This window comes from Trichoderma evansii, assembly GCF_050947405.1.
Source record: "Trichoderma evansii strain SZMC 28006 chromosome Unknown GGI43scaffold_12, whole genome shotgun sequence".
NCBI lineage: Eukaryota > Fungi > Ascomycota > Sordariomycetes > Hypocreales > Hypocreaceae > Trichoderma > Trichoderma evansii.
This window is the reverse complement of record NW_028145194.1, coordinates 912,191-926,936: the sequence shown is the minus strand read 5'-3', so window position 1 is coordinate 926,936 and position 14,746 is coordinate 912,191. Positions and strand designations below refer to the sequence as shown.

General features: G+C 51.0%; 4 protein-coding genes across 4 annotated transcripts; 1 reads left to right on the top strand and 3 right to left on the bottom strand.

Moving 5' to 3' along the window:
- Positions 1 to 789: 789 nt before the first annotated feature.
- Positions 790 to 4,323, bottom strand: GGI43DRAFT_76724 (frequency clock protein). The gene is made up of 2 exons (XM_083210270.1): positions 3,643 to 4,323; positions 790 to 3,583 (listed from the first exon to the last, which is right to left on the bottom strand). The coding sequence occupies exons 1-2, from the start codon at positions 3,938 to 3,940 to the stop codon at positions 891 to 893; spliced, it is 2,991 nt and encodes a 996-aa protein (XP_083059975.1). The 5' UTR covers positions 3,941 to 4,323; the 3' UTR covers positions 790 to 890.
- A 5,400-nt stretch (positions 4,324 to 9,723) lies between these two features.
- On the bottom strand, positions 9,724 to 12,136 carry GGI43DRAFT_407600 (2,3-bisphosphoglycerate-independent phosphoglycerate mutase). Its single transcript, XM_083206250.1, has 4 exons — positions 11,813 to 12,136; positions 11,237 to 11,589; positions 10,790 to 11,171; positions 9,724 to 10,725 (listed from the first exon to the last, which is right to left on the bottom strand). The coding sequence occupies exons 1-4, from the start codon at positions 11,841 to 11,843 to the stop codon at positions 9,896 to 9,898; spliced, it is 1,596 nt and encodes a 531-aa protein (XP_083059974.1). The 5' UTR covers positions 11,844 to 12,136; the 3' UTR covers positions 9,724 to 9,895.
- Positions 12,137 to 12,314: 178 nt separating this feature from the next.
- On the top strand, positions 12,315 to 13,034 carry GGI43DRAFT_76568 (RNA polymerase II transcription mediator complex subunit 9-domain-containing protein). The gene has a single exon (XM_083210269.1). It carries the CDS (start codon positions 12,424 to 12,426, stop codon positions 12,835 to 12,837), a length of 414 nt encoding a protein of 137 aa, XP_083059973.1. The 5' UTR covers positions 12,315 to 12,423; the 3' UTR covers positions 12,838 to 13,034.
- On the bottom strand, positions 12,912 to 14,381 carry GGI43DRAFT_76557 (tubulin binding cofactor C-domain-containing protein). The gene is made up of 4 exons (XM_083210268.1): positions 14,235 to 14,381; positions 13,996 to 14,156; positions 13,260 to 13,937; positions 12,912 to 13,190 (listed from the first exon to the last, which is right to left on the bottom strand). Exons 1-4 carry the CDS (start codon positions 14,281 to 14,283, stop codon positions 12,987 to 12,989), a joined length of 1,092 nt encoding a protein of 363 aa, XP_083059972.1. The 5' UTR covers positions 14,284 to 14,381; the 3' UTR covers positions 12,912 to 12,986.
- Between the last annotated feature and the right edge of the window lie 365 nt (positions 14,382 to 14,746).

Sequence of the window (14,746 nt, the reverse complement as noted above, 5' to 3'; positions counted from 1 at the left end):
GCGATGAGATGAGCATATCACGTGTCTCGGACCGACACTTTGATAAAACCATTGGAGGATATATAAACAATAAAGACAATATTACATAAACAATACAGACAATACGACACAAGGTATGTATATGTAAATCCCGATAATTCGGTTCCCAAAGCTAGGTCTGCGGGACCAATCGATGCCGAGCTAATTGGGGCGGTGCCTAGAAGCTCGACACCTACCTTGTATTAGCTACGCTCTAAAATGGACGTTAAACATCTGAGCACGATGGAGTATTTCGCTTTTCCCACCACCAACAAAATACTTCGCAGAGTACTTTTATATTAACCAAGATGAAGAAGAAAATAGTGCACATTAGAGTTTCATCTCCATTCTAGTTGGCACTTCACACGCTTACTGATACCAGGAGACTTAAAAACATACATGCTATTCGGATTCTAAATACACGGGCCATGAAAAGCCATCCGTACAATCTCTCTGTACTGCATATACACTAAAATAGATAAATAAAATCAATCAATCGCACGCTTGGGGGAATCGTGCTTTTGGGGGGGAATCTCCGATTTTCAACGCCGGCCCCAGATATATAATTAAAAAAAAAAAAAAAAAAAGAAAATCGAAAAAATTCTGTAACCGCAGTAATCAAGCTGTACTCGACAGATATTCTGTCAGTGAGACAAAAGACGAACAGCATAAGCTGGATTTTTTCTTTTGTTTCCAACAAGCTGCTGTTATCGCTTCAATAAGTGCTGGTGTTGCTGCTGATAAATTATGAGATGAAGATTCGCGGGGTTGCTGCCCCAATGCAGCTCGCTGGAATTCACACAGAGTCCACGTTCTTCTCACACCTCTCGTATCACCAATAGGTGAGTAATGAAAGGAGATTTCTCGTACAATCAGCGACTCCCTTCGGAACTGCTGTTGTACCCGCTCTCGACGCCGCCTCCAGCAGTGGCCGCGGAGCTGCCTCCGGTGCGGAGCAATACCTCCGCACTAGCGCTGTTGCTTCTTCCACGAACAGTCCCTGGGACTGCCTCGGTGCTGGCCCGTGACCCGCGTGGACCCTTCAGCGAAATACCGTCCATTACGCTGTTTGGTTCCTCGATTACGGCCATGTCAACGTCATCGTCGGGCTCTTCGCCGTCCTCATCGCCGCTGCTCAGGTCCACACCGTCAGGATAGTCATCCGACTGATGTGGGTTTGCCCGTCGACTCATAAACTCTTCGGAAGAATTAAGCTCATCATCTCCATCGGATCCATATTCATCCTCAGACCACGAGTCTACGCTAAAAGGTGGGAAGAATATGGCAGGCGGGGGAAGCGGTACAGGTTCCAGGCGTCTTATGCGGCCGGACAAGTATTCAATTCCAATGCTGGATACTTCGCCTTGCGATGATAATCGACGAGCAAACGGACGAGGAGATGAAGTTGACATTGTAGCCAGCCGATTAATAATGCTGTCGGACACTTCTTCGGAAAGCTTGCGCCGCTTCACACCGTGTTGGCCGGCATGAGCAGCTACCTTGGAACGCCTCGTTGTTACCACCACCATGAAGTGATCTTCTGGCCGTATACCACCCAGACCGCAGGGCTCAAGTGGGTGAACCTCAAGAGTTTGCTGCTCGCCACTCCAGGGAAATTCCATATTGAGCTCGCTGGATTCATCGCCCGAGTCAGTCGCAAGTTCAGGTACGCTGGCCGCATCATCCGTGCTCATTTCAGAAATGGCACCCAGGCCGAGGTCAGCGTCACTTAGTGGCCGTCTGTCCATAGAAGATCCTGATCCTGATCGGAAGGGCAATGGGCGAACAAACCGCACTTTCTGAGACTCGGTCTGTTCTCTTTCACTGGATAACAAATACGTCGTGGGCGATATATCTCCCGGGTCGCCTGATAAGTCGGTACAGAACGGAGCACCAGTATAATAGATGATGGCACCGTCCCGGAGACGTTTATTACGAGTAGAGACGCCAGAACCGCTCCGGCCCCACCGCGAATCTGCGTTACTCTCGATGGGACCAAAGGACGACAAAGTACCGTCCTCTATCGACGATTGACCGTTGGGTGATTGTTGATTAACGAATAGGGGCTTGTAGTGAAAGCTTTCAGAGGGCGCAGACATCAGTGGCCCAAATTTAGATGCCTGATTGCCCGAGCTCCCAGAATCTCCCGTTGAGCGTCCTGTTTTCTGCCTCTTACGATGCCCTACTTTAGTATTCTCCGTGTCGTCTGTTTCAGGACTTCGCTGCGAACTGTCACCCGAGCTCTCACTACTGAATTTAGTGCCGTCTGTGCCGCCGCGCCATCTTATTTTTCGGCCATCTGGCGACAACTGAAACTTGGAACTGAGGTCAACGACGGCATTACGGACAAAATCTGGAGTGACATTCATTATGTGCAGCTGCGCCATGTTGCAGAGGAGGTTCAAATAAACCCACCCTTCGGCATCAGGATGAACGTCATCTGAGCGTTCTGGTGGATCGGGTATCAGCTCTGGGGGGACAAGGCCTAGATGCCTTATGTACTCCATGTTTTCAGACGGGATTTGAATGCGATCTGGATCGAGGTCTTTGGGTCTCGTGGGTCGCTGTTCAGGAGGTGGTGGCATGGGCGGAGATGGATTTGATCCTGAACCACTGCCGTTGCCGTTGCCGTTACCCCCTGATTCTGTCTGATCTTCATTGGAATTGGACGCGGAGCCGATGTCTTGTGATCTGCTCTTCTTCCCTGCATGATGTTCCTGGGGGAGAATTCGAGCTTCACGCAGGGGCTCAGATATAACATTTAGACTTGGTTTTGGTTTCGGCTGCTGAACAATGGAAGGACGCCGGGGGGAGTGCACTCCTGACGGCCCCTGTGGGGCCTGCGCATTAGATGCAGCTGCCGTTTGATTGGACTGGTTCCGACGAGCATGCCGGCCTGCAAATTTTCCTGTGAATATCTGCTCAAGACGTCGGACCACAAGCTTTCTCTTGTCCTTTTCTGTCATGGAGAGAGAATGGGGGTATAGCCCCTCGGGGATATCGCGCAAGTAATTCTCTACTTTCTGCTCATTAGTCTTGAACCGCGAGCCCCCTTGTGGCCTATTCAAGGATGTTCCAGATGAGCCGGCGCCAGTCGACATAGACGCATAAGCCGAGTCAACTGGCCGTGTGTGAGATCCAGATGAAGACGAGGCATGTTTCGATAGTGACATGGAGCCTGACCCAGAATACATCCCATCACGAGTAGCATGCCTGGACGATTTTTTGTCGCGCTTCGATGAAGAGGTATCTGGCGAGTCTCCCAAGCCTGCTGTAAATTCTCGGAGCGTCGCTTCCAGTTCGCGCTTTTTTCTTTTTGGCAACCCATGTATCTTGATCTCGAAGAGCTTATCTTTTCGAAGCATGTCAGGGCCGTGCTGTTTGTATCGCTTCAGCTCTTCCTTTAACTTCTGGATCTCCACGGTGAGATCATCAATCACGCTTCGGTAGTCATCGGCGCTACTGCTGCGAGCAGGGTTGAGCGCTGGAGGCACGGCTGTCGGGTACTGATATGGCTTGTCTTCATTGGATGAATCCGATTCTTTTTGAAAGAACGGTGGATCAACTGCGCGAGCATGAGCGACTTGAACTACGGCGCGTTCAGGCAAACGATCTAATACTCACCATCCATAGAGGTGCTGTCAAAGGTAGCTGTGGGGTTTTGGTTTGACTGATTGAACCATTTCTTGGCATCGCTCTGGGCGGTTTCATTGCTATCACCCGACGAATTTCGACGGGGAGATGACGAAAGTTCGTCATTACTTTGGTTTGGCGGGACCGACCCGCGGCTTGCTTTCAAGGAGGCATCGCGAGCTAGCTGGTGGTATCGCAGGGTGATGGAATTTTCGGTAGAAGTTCGTCGGGGGAGGGGATGGCCTGTCGATGAAAGGGGTTCTTGAGGGCTGCCCTCTGTCGGCTGCATTGTAAATTCAAATGATAAGCATTAAGAAGTTTGCCAATTATTTGGTAGGTTTAAAGAATCATGATTCTTTTGAATTCCTTGGTAAAGCTTCTCGCCTCGAGCGGCGCAAGATGAGTATCAAGCTCTCAGGGTCCAAGAAACTTGACTTGTGACGAATGTGACGTAGCCAAGCGGACCCCCTCGCCAATCGCCTATACTCTGTAGAAGCATCGTTAACAGGGAGTTCTTAGCAAAATGTGTGTCTGTGACGAGTAATTGGGTAACAATAGTAGGAGGGGACGCCGCTTTGTCGAGCACAAAAGTGGCGTGTCATTGGTCTGGCACTGTAGGCGATCGATCGATCGAGCTGGATAAGCAAAAAGGGCCGCAACAACTTCGGGCAACTTACCTCTGAAACGAGTAGTGCTGCAAATGCCTGGGCCCAGCAGTATGCAGTTAAGAAGATCGAATATTGGAATGAATCAACAGTGATGGCCGGTTCGATCTAGGGCCAGTCCAAGATTCGCGTGCGTGGTGAGATACAAGAAATCTCGATTTCGCAGTCTGTGACGAGTGGGCGCGCGTATGATGAGGTAGCAAAAAATAACGGCTGGATGTAAACCCACCACAAGCCGTCACCCTTTTTATCGCCGTAGTCCTCTCAAGTGCCGATCTGAAAAAGGCGTCCGCCAACTGGTTGAAAAGTTAAACCTTTTATCTCCTTTTTCTCTCCTCCTTTTTTAAGAACTTTTCCTCGTCGTCGTTGGATCAAATCTGGCCCCTTTCACGACTGTTTGCGTCTTCAAACTTGGACTCAAAGTGACAATAGTCGGGAAAGCGGATTCGGAGCCAGCTTTGTTGCCACTGAGGTGTCTCCCTGACCGGCTCCAAGCTGCGTCCTGCTAAATCTGGCTGAGCGGCCAGGCGCAATTTTGCCGTTCGATCACTTCTACTGCTTCAGATCTCGTAGTATCGTCGCTAAATTTGAATTACTCCAAGAGTGGGCTGGATGTGCGCTCGGGTGAAACTGAGCCAAAGAGCCCGTGTGTTGAGGGGAAGCGAAGAAGCTGACGGAAAAACCAGGACGATGAGAGCCTGTGGGGGTGAAGGAAGCTCGTCGTCAATAACTGCCCCCCGTAGCGTTTGATGGGTCCCGGTAAGGTACAAGTATGAGTTGAGGTTGATCGCCGTGTGAGGCTGGTAATGCGCGCCAGTTCGTGGGAAGAATTGGAACAAAGGAGGGGCGTGTGCGGCAGCTGGGTAGGGGAGGGGAAGGTTTAAAATGGAATGAGGGTTTGACGATGTGCGCGCGCGACACGAGGTCGTGAGAAGCCTGCCTTATTTTCAGATGGCGGTTCGACTGCGGCAGTGAAGGGAAATATTTGCATATACAGTTTTGTAGCCAGTCTTGTAGGCAAGTCACAGCTGATCGTCGTCGCAATCAGCTGCGAGAAACTTCTGGCACCACGAAGCAAAGCTTTTTGCCGCCACCAACGGGTACCGTGTGGGCAAGAAACCCTGGCTGATGGCGCCGGCCGTGAGGCTTCGAGGCTTGATACGTAGGCGAGAGGCAATGCGTCGCGATCGGACAAATCGCAGAGCAATCAACCCAAACCATAGAAATCAGGGTCTTTTTTGGGAAGCTAGCGAGGCAGTGTCTCACTCCCGAGGGTGCTGCTAGCGAAAAGCTACCAATGGAACAAACGCACTGTTCTCCGTACTCCGTATAAGCTGCAATTTCGGCACAGGGCACGGAATTGTGGGCAAATCGGACAGCAGCAGGTGGGTAGGCAGGAGAAGAGAAAAAGGTCGAGCACACGAGGGTCGAACTATGCACATACAAGCGCCGCGGTTGGCTTATACGAAAGGGTGCTCGTGTCGTCGCTTGTATGCGCTTATACACTGTACTGGCCATGCTTTTTTTGCCCTCGCTCGGTGGGCGACAAGGCAAGTGGGCGTGTCCACAGGCCCTCTTTTGTCTCCCGTCTATCGATGGTGCAGCCCACCGCCGTTGCGCTCAAGTTGAAAGGTGGGAGGACGAGAGGTCCAGAACTCAGGTTGATGGGATATAAACCACTATACTAGCAACCATACAGTATAGCCCTGCAAGCTATATGCAGCTACTGCTCCGCCTTGCCTCTTTTGATGACGTCTGGCTGTCTGTCAGCTTGAGATGTTGTCTGCAGTTGTCTCTGTTTGCCTACCCAATGGTTAGCCATAGTTCCAGAGCACAAGCTGTATAGCTACAACAAAGCCAAGCCTGTGCCTTGTCGTAGGCCAAGCTGCTACCGGTGAGCAAGGCCACCTTCAGCACTAACCATAACGCCGCTAGCCATCGGCGCTAACTGAGAAAATCAGGCAACTTTTTTGGTAGCTTTGCTTTAGTACAGCGGAGGATGAAACTTTTTGGCACGGACCTGGCTCCGAGCGAGACCCAATAAAACTTTGCTGGGGTCCTCTCGTTCCAGGGAGCGTACAGTATGTACTTTGCCCAGGACGGGGTTAATTAAGGGCCTCTAAATGAACATGTGCATACTTTGGAGCAACACGGCCGCTCTAGAACGAGTCTGTGGCCACTGCTGTGTGTGTATAATCAGCTTCCGTGTGTTGATTGTTCCCGCTTTTCTTTTTCAAACCGCCTGTCACAGTCCACCTGATCTTTGGCTGGCAGCGTGTGCAGTTCCTTGGCAACCATCACTCCACTTGCGGGTCTTAGCCAACTTTCATCACCACCTGCGGGGACGCAGGTTGCAAGGTTTGGTGGGTGCAGATCTTGTTTTTGGCTGTCATCGGCCAGTTGTGTTTCCCGGGGTCAGCCCTCGGAACTATCATGATCCGAGACATCTGGCTGCGTGTACTTCGCCCTGCTGCTTAGAATCTGTATCTTGACCTGTGGTGTAAGTGAAAATGCTGTTCAACTTATCCGGCTATATTATTAACGTTGCAGATATTACCCATTCAACATATTCGCGCTTGCATTCGCAGAAATGCGCGCTGAAGCACCGACGCAGGCCCGCAGCCCCGCATAGGCTGCGTCGTGGTGAATCCAATGAAGCATCTTCCAGGTATCTCAGCCCAAGACCGCCAGGGGGCCGGCCCTACAGGGCTGTTTTGTGGCGCACCGATTACGTCGCACGTCACTTCTGAGAGTCCAGAACCTGTACTGTGCAGGATGTCGATGGGTCTTGATAGGCCGGTCTTTTACATGCTGTAACGGCGGCCTCTGGTGTGCGAGAAACTGGACTGTTGCGTGCCTGGTGAGTGGCCCTAATCTGCGCTATGGAGGCCCGCGGTATCGTTGCGTGGGCATATCCCGACGGTCTTCACCCGGATATCGCCTCAGCTCCGGCTGGTCATGTAACGGAGCTTAATTGCTGCGTGGCATGATGATTGGCGTGGGCAGGGTCTACCGGCGAGTCATTCTATACGACTATGAATACATCAGATAGTATAATCATCTGGTGATGCCTTCACATGGTGGCAGCAGAATAAAATGCTCTAACAAATTGTCTCAGCCGACGTTTTGCCACTGATGCGATATTGTATGGCGAGCTTCCCCGCAAACGGCATGGATTGGCATACTGAAGGTGTGCTTTTGAGTTTTCGTACGGAGTACAAGCAAGGGGTGTGAAGAAAAATAGGGACCGCAAAATGAGAATACACACACAAATTGAAAGTATGAACACTATTTGATCAATTAAATAGTGGATATTGGTATCGTTGTGGTGCGCGAAGTTGAAAACTGTGTGTCGATCGTTTGAGTATTCCCTATTTTTCTTCGCACCCCTTGACAAGATACGCAAGTGGCACTGCCGGAAGCGACTCGCAATTAGAAAACTCCACCAATTCCTTGCTCACGGCCGTTATCCTCCCACTTTATGGAGACAATGACGTGTAGAGATCGCCGCCCTTTTGCTTTTTACAGTACTGTATTGGCAAACGCTCCCAATGGCCCCGCGCTCTGACTAGCATTCGTACGCAAAAAAAAGCCCGGAATGCCCTCAAGTACGACTCGGAGACGTATTTTAGACCAAGAGCCCGGCAGAATGATAATTTGAACCCGTAACGCTGGCTCTTCTTCCCGGCCCTACCTTTTTCGCTCTAAAAACCATCGATAGTGCCTGCTCTATTCGCATTGACCAAAACAAAAGCAAGATTTGCGACTCCTCCTCCTCTTCTCCTGTCCCGCTTGCTGTAAATCTTATGCTTATTCTTCTTCCGCAGAAATCCAACGGTTTTCTTGCTTCTGCTTTTCGCACGCCATGCGACAGCCATTTTTACATAGTACCGCGTACCGCAGCCTTGGCAGCCCATGTCGGACGTCATGTTAACCTTTTTTTATTTTACCACGTCCACGCCCCCAGGGTGAAATCCCAAACCGCCTTCGATCTTAACGAGCCGCATCCTTAGCCTAGATCGGACAGGCTTTTAGCACCATCTGTGGAAGCATCGAGGGTAGGGCAATGTCGGGCGTGCGCATAGAGGCAAACGATAGACTGCAGACATGCTTCGCCCATGCCGACTGCCTCCTGGGGAAGGCATCGGGGCATGCCGATTCGTCGGTTTGTCCGTTGAAGCTCCAGGACCCCTGCTTTGCTTTCTCTCTTTGGGAATACAATGCTGTTGACGGGGTCAGGGCTAACATAACTTCATGATGTCAGGCGCGAGGCAAATTATCCTGCATTATCCATTGCCACGTTGCCACTGACTCTTGTGGACGGCACGACCCTGAAGATCGATCTGCATGGCGGCCGCTAGATACCGGATGCAAGATGCCCGGTGCTTTTTGTTCCTAACTCTACGATACTATCCTACGAATCTATCCTAGCCCGTGTACAAGAGAGATCGATGTGTCTTCCGAGGGAGAGCTAAACAGGTATCTGGGTATGAATGGTGAATGGGATCAAGAGGAGGGGGGTTCATACGATGTCCATGAAGCTATACTATACTGTACAGACTAGCTTTGTTGCGCTGTGCAAGGAGAGTATACCTCTATCCTTGGGGGGTTGTACTCCTATCATGCCATGCTCTTGGGCGGCTGGTGTTGGCGTGAGCCGCATAACCAATGCGAACCAAGGATCGACATTACGAATTACGACCATTTAGCTAATAGCAAATTTTTTTCCCGACCAGTGGGGGAGGCTATTCCCAATCTCACCCACTCACCCCGGAACAACTCTATCCTCCTGCAGCTGGACCCCCCAAACTTGAACTGCAGGGCCCTCGACCGCCAATGGCTTGCAATAATCTACATCCAAGGTCCCATATGGTGGTTTCATACACCACCAACCTACCGGGCAACCCGGAGGAAACGCTCCTAGCTGGAGATGAAGCTCTCGAGGCGATCTAATACAGCTCTTAGTTGGCGTGCGATGGAGAGAAAGCACCGGACTGAATCTCCATTCTAAGGCACCAAATTCGGTTTGTGCCTCTTGCGTGTATTCCCTCCCCCCCCCCCCTGGTTGCTGAATCTGGGCTAGACGGTTCACCTTGCTGCTAATGCGCGTAAAAGGAGTACCGGTCGGCGCCAAAGTGGCCTCATTCACTTATGTCCAACGCGTAACTCGTAGCACTGAGTCCATAGAGGTTACTTAATACGTAGCAGTACCTGCCAAGAAGTATTAGGCATGGGGTGACAGAAAATACCACTGCTTATTGCATACTTACCAAGATATTTATAGCAGCAGATCAGCACTGTTTTCTGTCACCCATATGTATGGTAGAAGGAGTATTTAATAGTACTCATAGCAGCGGTATTTCGTATTTGTCACCCACATATTTGGCAGAAACAGTCCTCAGTAGTGTTCATAGGTATAGATATTTCGTATTTGTCGTGTCTATCTAAAATGTATAGTCTTCATGCTCTTATTCATCTTTCTTTAACCCATACTCCGCCTTTAATCATGCTCACCAAGTCATTTTATCTGTAACTTTTGCTTTTGTTTATGTGGTATCCGTTTTCTCAATAAAGTCTCTTCACTCAGCAGCGCTCCTCTTGAGGTCCTTAGCCAGAAGGGACTCGCCAGTCATCTCCTCAGGCTGGGGCAGGCCCATGGCGGCCAAAATAGTAGGGGCAACGTCACCAAGGACACCGCCCTGCTGCTTGAGGCTCCAGCCCTCAGGAGCATTGGCCATGATGAAAGGCACCTTGTTGGTGGTGTGGCTGGTCTTGGGCTTTCCGTCGGCGAACTTCATCTCCTCAGCATTGCCGTGGTCGGCAGTGATGAACAGGATGTAGCCTTCCTTCTTGCAGGCATCCAGAATCTTTCCGATAGCCTTGTCGGTGGCAGCGCAGCCAACAATGGCGGCCTCGTAGACACCGGTGTGGCCAACCATGTCGGGAGGAGCAAAGTTGTTCATGACGAAGGGGAACTGCTGGTCTGCCAGACGCTTGGCAACCTGGTTGGCAACGCCATCCGCAGACATCTCGGGAGCCAGGTCGTAGGTCGCAACAGCCTTGTTGGAGGGAACAAGATCCTGGTCCTGGTCACGAGTCTCGAGGTGGAAGACCTTCTCAACACCACCGTTGAAGAAGAAGGTAACGTGCGCGTACTTCTCAGTCTCGGCAATGTGCACCTGTTCAACGTTCTGCTTTCCAAGCCACTCAGCCAAGACGTTGTCCATCTTCTGAGGCTCAAAAGCAACATCGAAGGGATAGTCAGTCTTGTATCGGGTCATGGTAACAAGCTTGTTGATCTTGGGGTAGGGGAAATCGGGCAGCACGGATCGGTCAACATCGCCGAGGAGCTGAGTGATTTGTCGCGCACGATCGGATCGGTAGTTGAAGAAGAAGACGGTATCATCATCTAATTCGTAGAGGTCAGCCGGGTCATATTCCAATCGGACAGTACAATGTTCTCAAAAACTTACCCTTGATGCGGCGCTCATCGCCACCGACAATGATGGGGAGGAGGAACTCGTCTCTGTTGTTTTTGCCCTCGGTCTCGTAGAGTGCCTTTACAGTAGCGACGGGATCCTCGCTTGCTTCACCCTCACCAAGAACAAGGCCCTTGAGAGCAACCTCAACACGCTCCCATCGCTTATCACGGTCCATGGCGTAGTATCGGCCAACAACAGTGGCAATCTCACCAAGGCCGAGCTCCTTGATGAACTCAACCAGCTCCTCCATGTAGCCAGCACCCGACTTGGGGTCGGTATCACGGCCGTCACCGAAGAAGTGGATGAAAACCTTGGGGACGTTGTATTTCTTGGCAGCCTTGAGGATGGCGTACAGGTGCGTCTGCTTGGAGTGCTATATGGCTGTTAACATCCCGCATACAAGCCTTCTCAAAAGCTGCAATTGAGTAGGCGACTTACCACACCACCGTGGGAAACCAGACCGCAGAGGTGCAGGCGACCATTGCCGCTCACAACGCCCTCAAGTGTCTTCTTGAGGACCTCGTTGGTGTCGAATTCCTCCTTCTTGATCGTCTGGTCGATACGGACAACATCCTGCCAGACAACACGACCCGCACCAATGTTCAAGTGGCCGACCTCAGAGTTGCCCATTAGGCCCTCGGGCAGTCCCACCGCCAGCGATGAGGCATCGAGCTCGGTGAATCCAGTTTCGCTCTTGGAAAGCTCGTCCATCACGGGCGTCTCGGCGGCCGCAATGGCATCGCCATCCTTTGGGCTCTCCTCGGAGGGGATACCCCATCCATCAATAACGACTATAAGAACGCAACAGCAGTAGAATTAGCCACCCGAGCTCAAGATACACCAACACGAAGCAAAAGGTAAGGATATAGTCGGGGCTCTTGGGCGGCGGGCCATCGCTCGTCGGGACCGTGGCCGGTGCCGATTTCACGCGGCGCATGTTGGGACGCGGAATGGGCTGAGGACCAGGAGATGGATGGCGGGGCAATGGCTGTGACTGAGGAAAAGGTAACGTACTGAGGCAGGCCTTTTGCTCTGTCTTAGACATGGTGAGACAGAATGAAGCAGTATACGGGCTCAATGGCAGATTCAACTGGATGAGAAGAGTGTAGGGGGGAAGAAGGAGACCCTAGGTGCGTGATTTGATGGGGAGATCAAGTATTTTTCCAAGCTGCAAAACCAGAAACATGCCGCCAGTACTAAAAGCATTGGATGGTGGGGTTGATAGGCTGCCGATGTCATATCATAGACAGATGCGCCGCCGATAAGTGTTGTAGCGCCTCCCTAGACACAGATTAGCAGTCTTCAGGCTGGCTGTTACTGCGGCTGCGCTAGAGAGCCTCCGTGCATCGGGCCGTTTTTCGCCCTGGCCGCTAGGCTCCGTCCAATGTCTGGCGGCTGCCGGCAACATTCCCCTCAATAACGCCGTCAAACAACAAGCAAAATCTCCGTGGGCCAATCAATCAGGGCATGCAGCTCGCAGCTACAACAGGTGATCGTACTACTATTACCTATCGCTATTGATCATTATCTACTGTTTGGCGGAGCCTCTCTCAGTACCCTGCTTGTGTAACTGGCACAGAACCAAGAAAGGCACCCAATCTCCTCAATTCACACGAGCAGTCGCCATGGCCTCTGAGCTACCAGCCCTCGCTCTGCCTTCCACTCTGTCCCCAGACGACCTCGACTCTCTCTCCGAGCTGTCCATTGTCCTAGCAAAAGTTCGCGCTGGGCTCAAAGCCTCTGCTCCTACCGGCGCTACAACAGAAGCTACTCCTGGAGGACCAAGCAGCGGCGGCCAACAGCTCTCGTTCAAGGACGTTCCTGGTGCTACTGATAAGTTGAAGCACAAATTACAGCACGCCAGAGTACAGGTTCGCGCGTTGCCAGACATGGATCGCTCCATCGACGAGCAAAAGGCCGAAATCAAAGAACTCGAAACGCGAATCGAGATGCAGCGCGCTTTGCTAGAAAAGCTTCGTGAAAACGGAATGCAGTTCAGCAAGGACGCTTACGCGGGCGGGGACAAGATGGAATTATGAAACGAGACGGCCGCAATAATTTGAAGTCGCCCAAGCTCAAACCAAGCTAAAAACGATCTCTCAATATTCTCAGGTGGCTACGAGTTGGCTATTAAAAATATGCAATGGCTCGATAATACATCTGCTGGGAGTTCACTTTTCTCATCAACCTATTTTGGCGGAATTCCAACCTTGCTCAGTATCCCTTCCACGCTGACACCTGGTTTTCCCGGCACGATCTTCGTCCATACTTCGTCGTCAAGTCTCTGGGCTTCGGATAGAGTAGTCCAGTTTGGACTCTGAGTTGTCTTTAACCATTTGAAATCATCAACCTGGTCCCACTGGTTTTCGGTCGATTTATCGGCTTCCGTCAGCTGTATAGAGTTAGTACCTCTCAGTATGGACAAGTTATGGCATCAAATGATATAGACGATAATACGTACATAACATGACGGAAGAGGGGCGAAACGCATGCCTGAGCAGTCTTCGATGATTGGGTGACTGGCGCAATGCAGATAGATGTTGACATTTTTGCAGTCATGAATGCGAACTTGCCGAGCTATAACAACCAGAGTACTGTTAGACACATCGTTGATGTGCACGGGACCGCTGACACGACCAGTCACAATAAGACATCTATCGATATTCTTAAGCATAAGACCAGGGAATGGTGCTCCTTGGGCTGTGGGTATTGAAAGGTCAATAACGCAGTCCTTGAGGTCTCGAAGCCAACCTGCTGAGGTAGCCCGCGCCGCCGAGGATGGAAGTATGATATGGAGACCGGTCTGATCGGAGATGCCAATGTTTTGAGCAGCAGAGAAGCTTGGTTTGCGGATCGATGAAGGATCCGCATTGGCCAATTCTTGGTTATAGTCTTTTTGTTTGGACGGCAGATCTCCTACGGTATCTTCAGCCTCGTCTTGAATGTCTCTCGTCGTGGCTCCTGGTGCGTCTTTTGGGTAATGTGGGCGTCGGGATAAGCTGCCAGGATTCAATCGCGGGTCGTTCTCTGGAGCGCCCATATCGACGTGGTCGGTACCCGTGCGTCTAAACTGGAACCGTGACTTTGGAGCCACCTTGGCTAGCGTTTCATTGAGCTTATCTTGCAGGCCTTTGATTGCCTGTTAACATTGCAATCAGTCGGCTTCTCTTAATACGGAGCTATTGGGGGTGACGGACTTCTGAGTATTGGCGCCGATCGTATGCCGGAGTGAATTCGGCAGCATCAGCAACCTCGTTCTGAAGCTTGCTGATACCTGCGAGGATGTGGTCCGTAGCTTCTTGTCGTTCGCCTCCGATCCCAGATAGATGAGTTAATTGGCCAATCTGATCTTGGAGAACTGATTGGGAAATACAAGAAACATTAGCAATCGTGCGGTGATAAATTAGCTTCCTTGTATAGTCCAGAAGTGACCAACCTTCGACGGAATCGCGAAAGTGGCGATAGAATTTTTGATTGGGATCCATGATGATATAACTTCAATCTGATACGCAATGATTCGTATAAATTCCGATCTCGCGAATAAAGTGGTAGAATAGACAGCTCCTAAAGATTTGTCGAAAGGAGGCGCAGGGTTTTATTTATATTTTTTACTAGAGTATTGATGCTGCCTGGCCAATTGCTTCGCATACGCTCGCCCAGCTCCGTCCCAGGCAGCTTCTAAATGCTTCTTACACCGGAGCCTGTCAGCTGGTCTTGCCTTGCAACGCAACACGCGATCGCCACGAGGCAGCCAAATTACACGGAGCTGCGGGACACAAACAACGCTATGGCTGAGGTGAGGCAATTGTGCGTATCGCGAAAGTGGGAATTTGAGCAGAATGCGATAATAAAAAGAAAGTAAGGGGGGAAGAGTGAGGAGAGAGAGGCAAAAGTTGGGGAGCTGCAAGAAGCAAGGCAATAATGAGAAGTGCAGCGTCATGCCAAAAT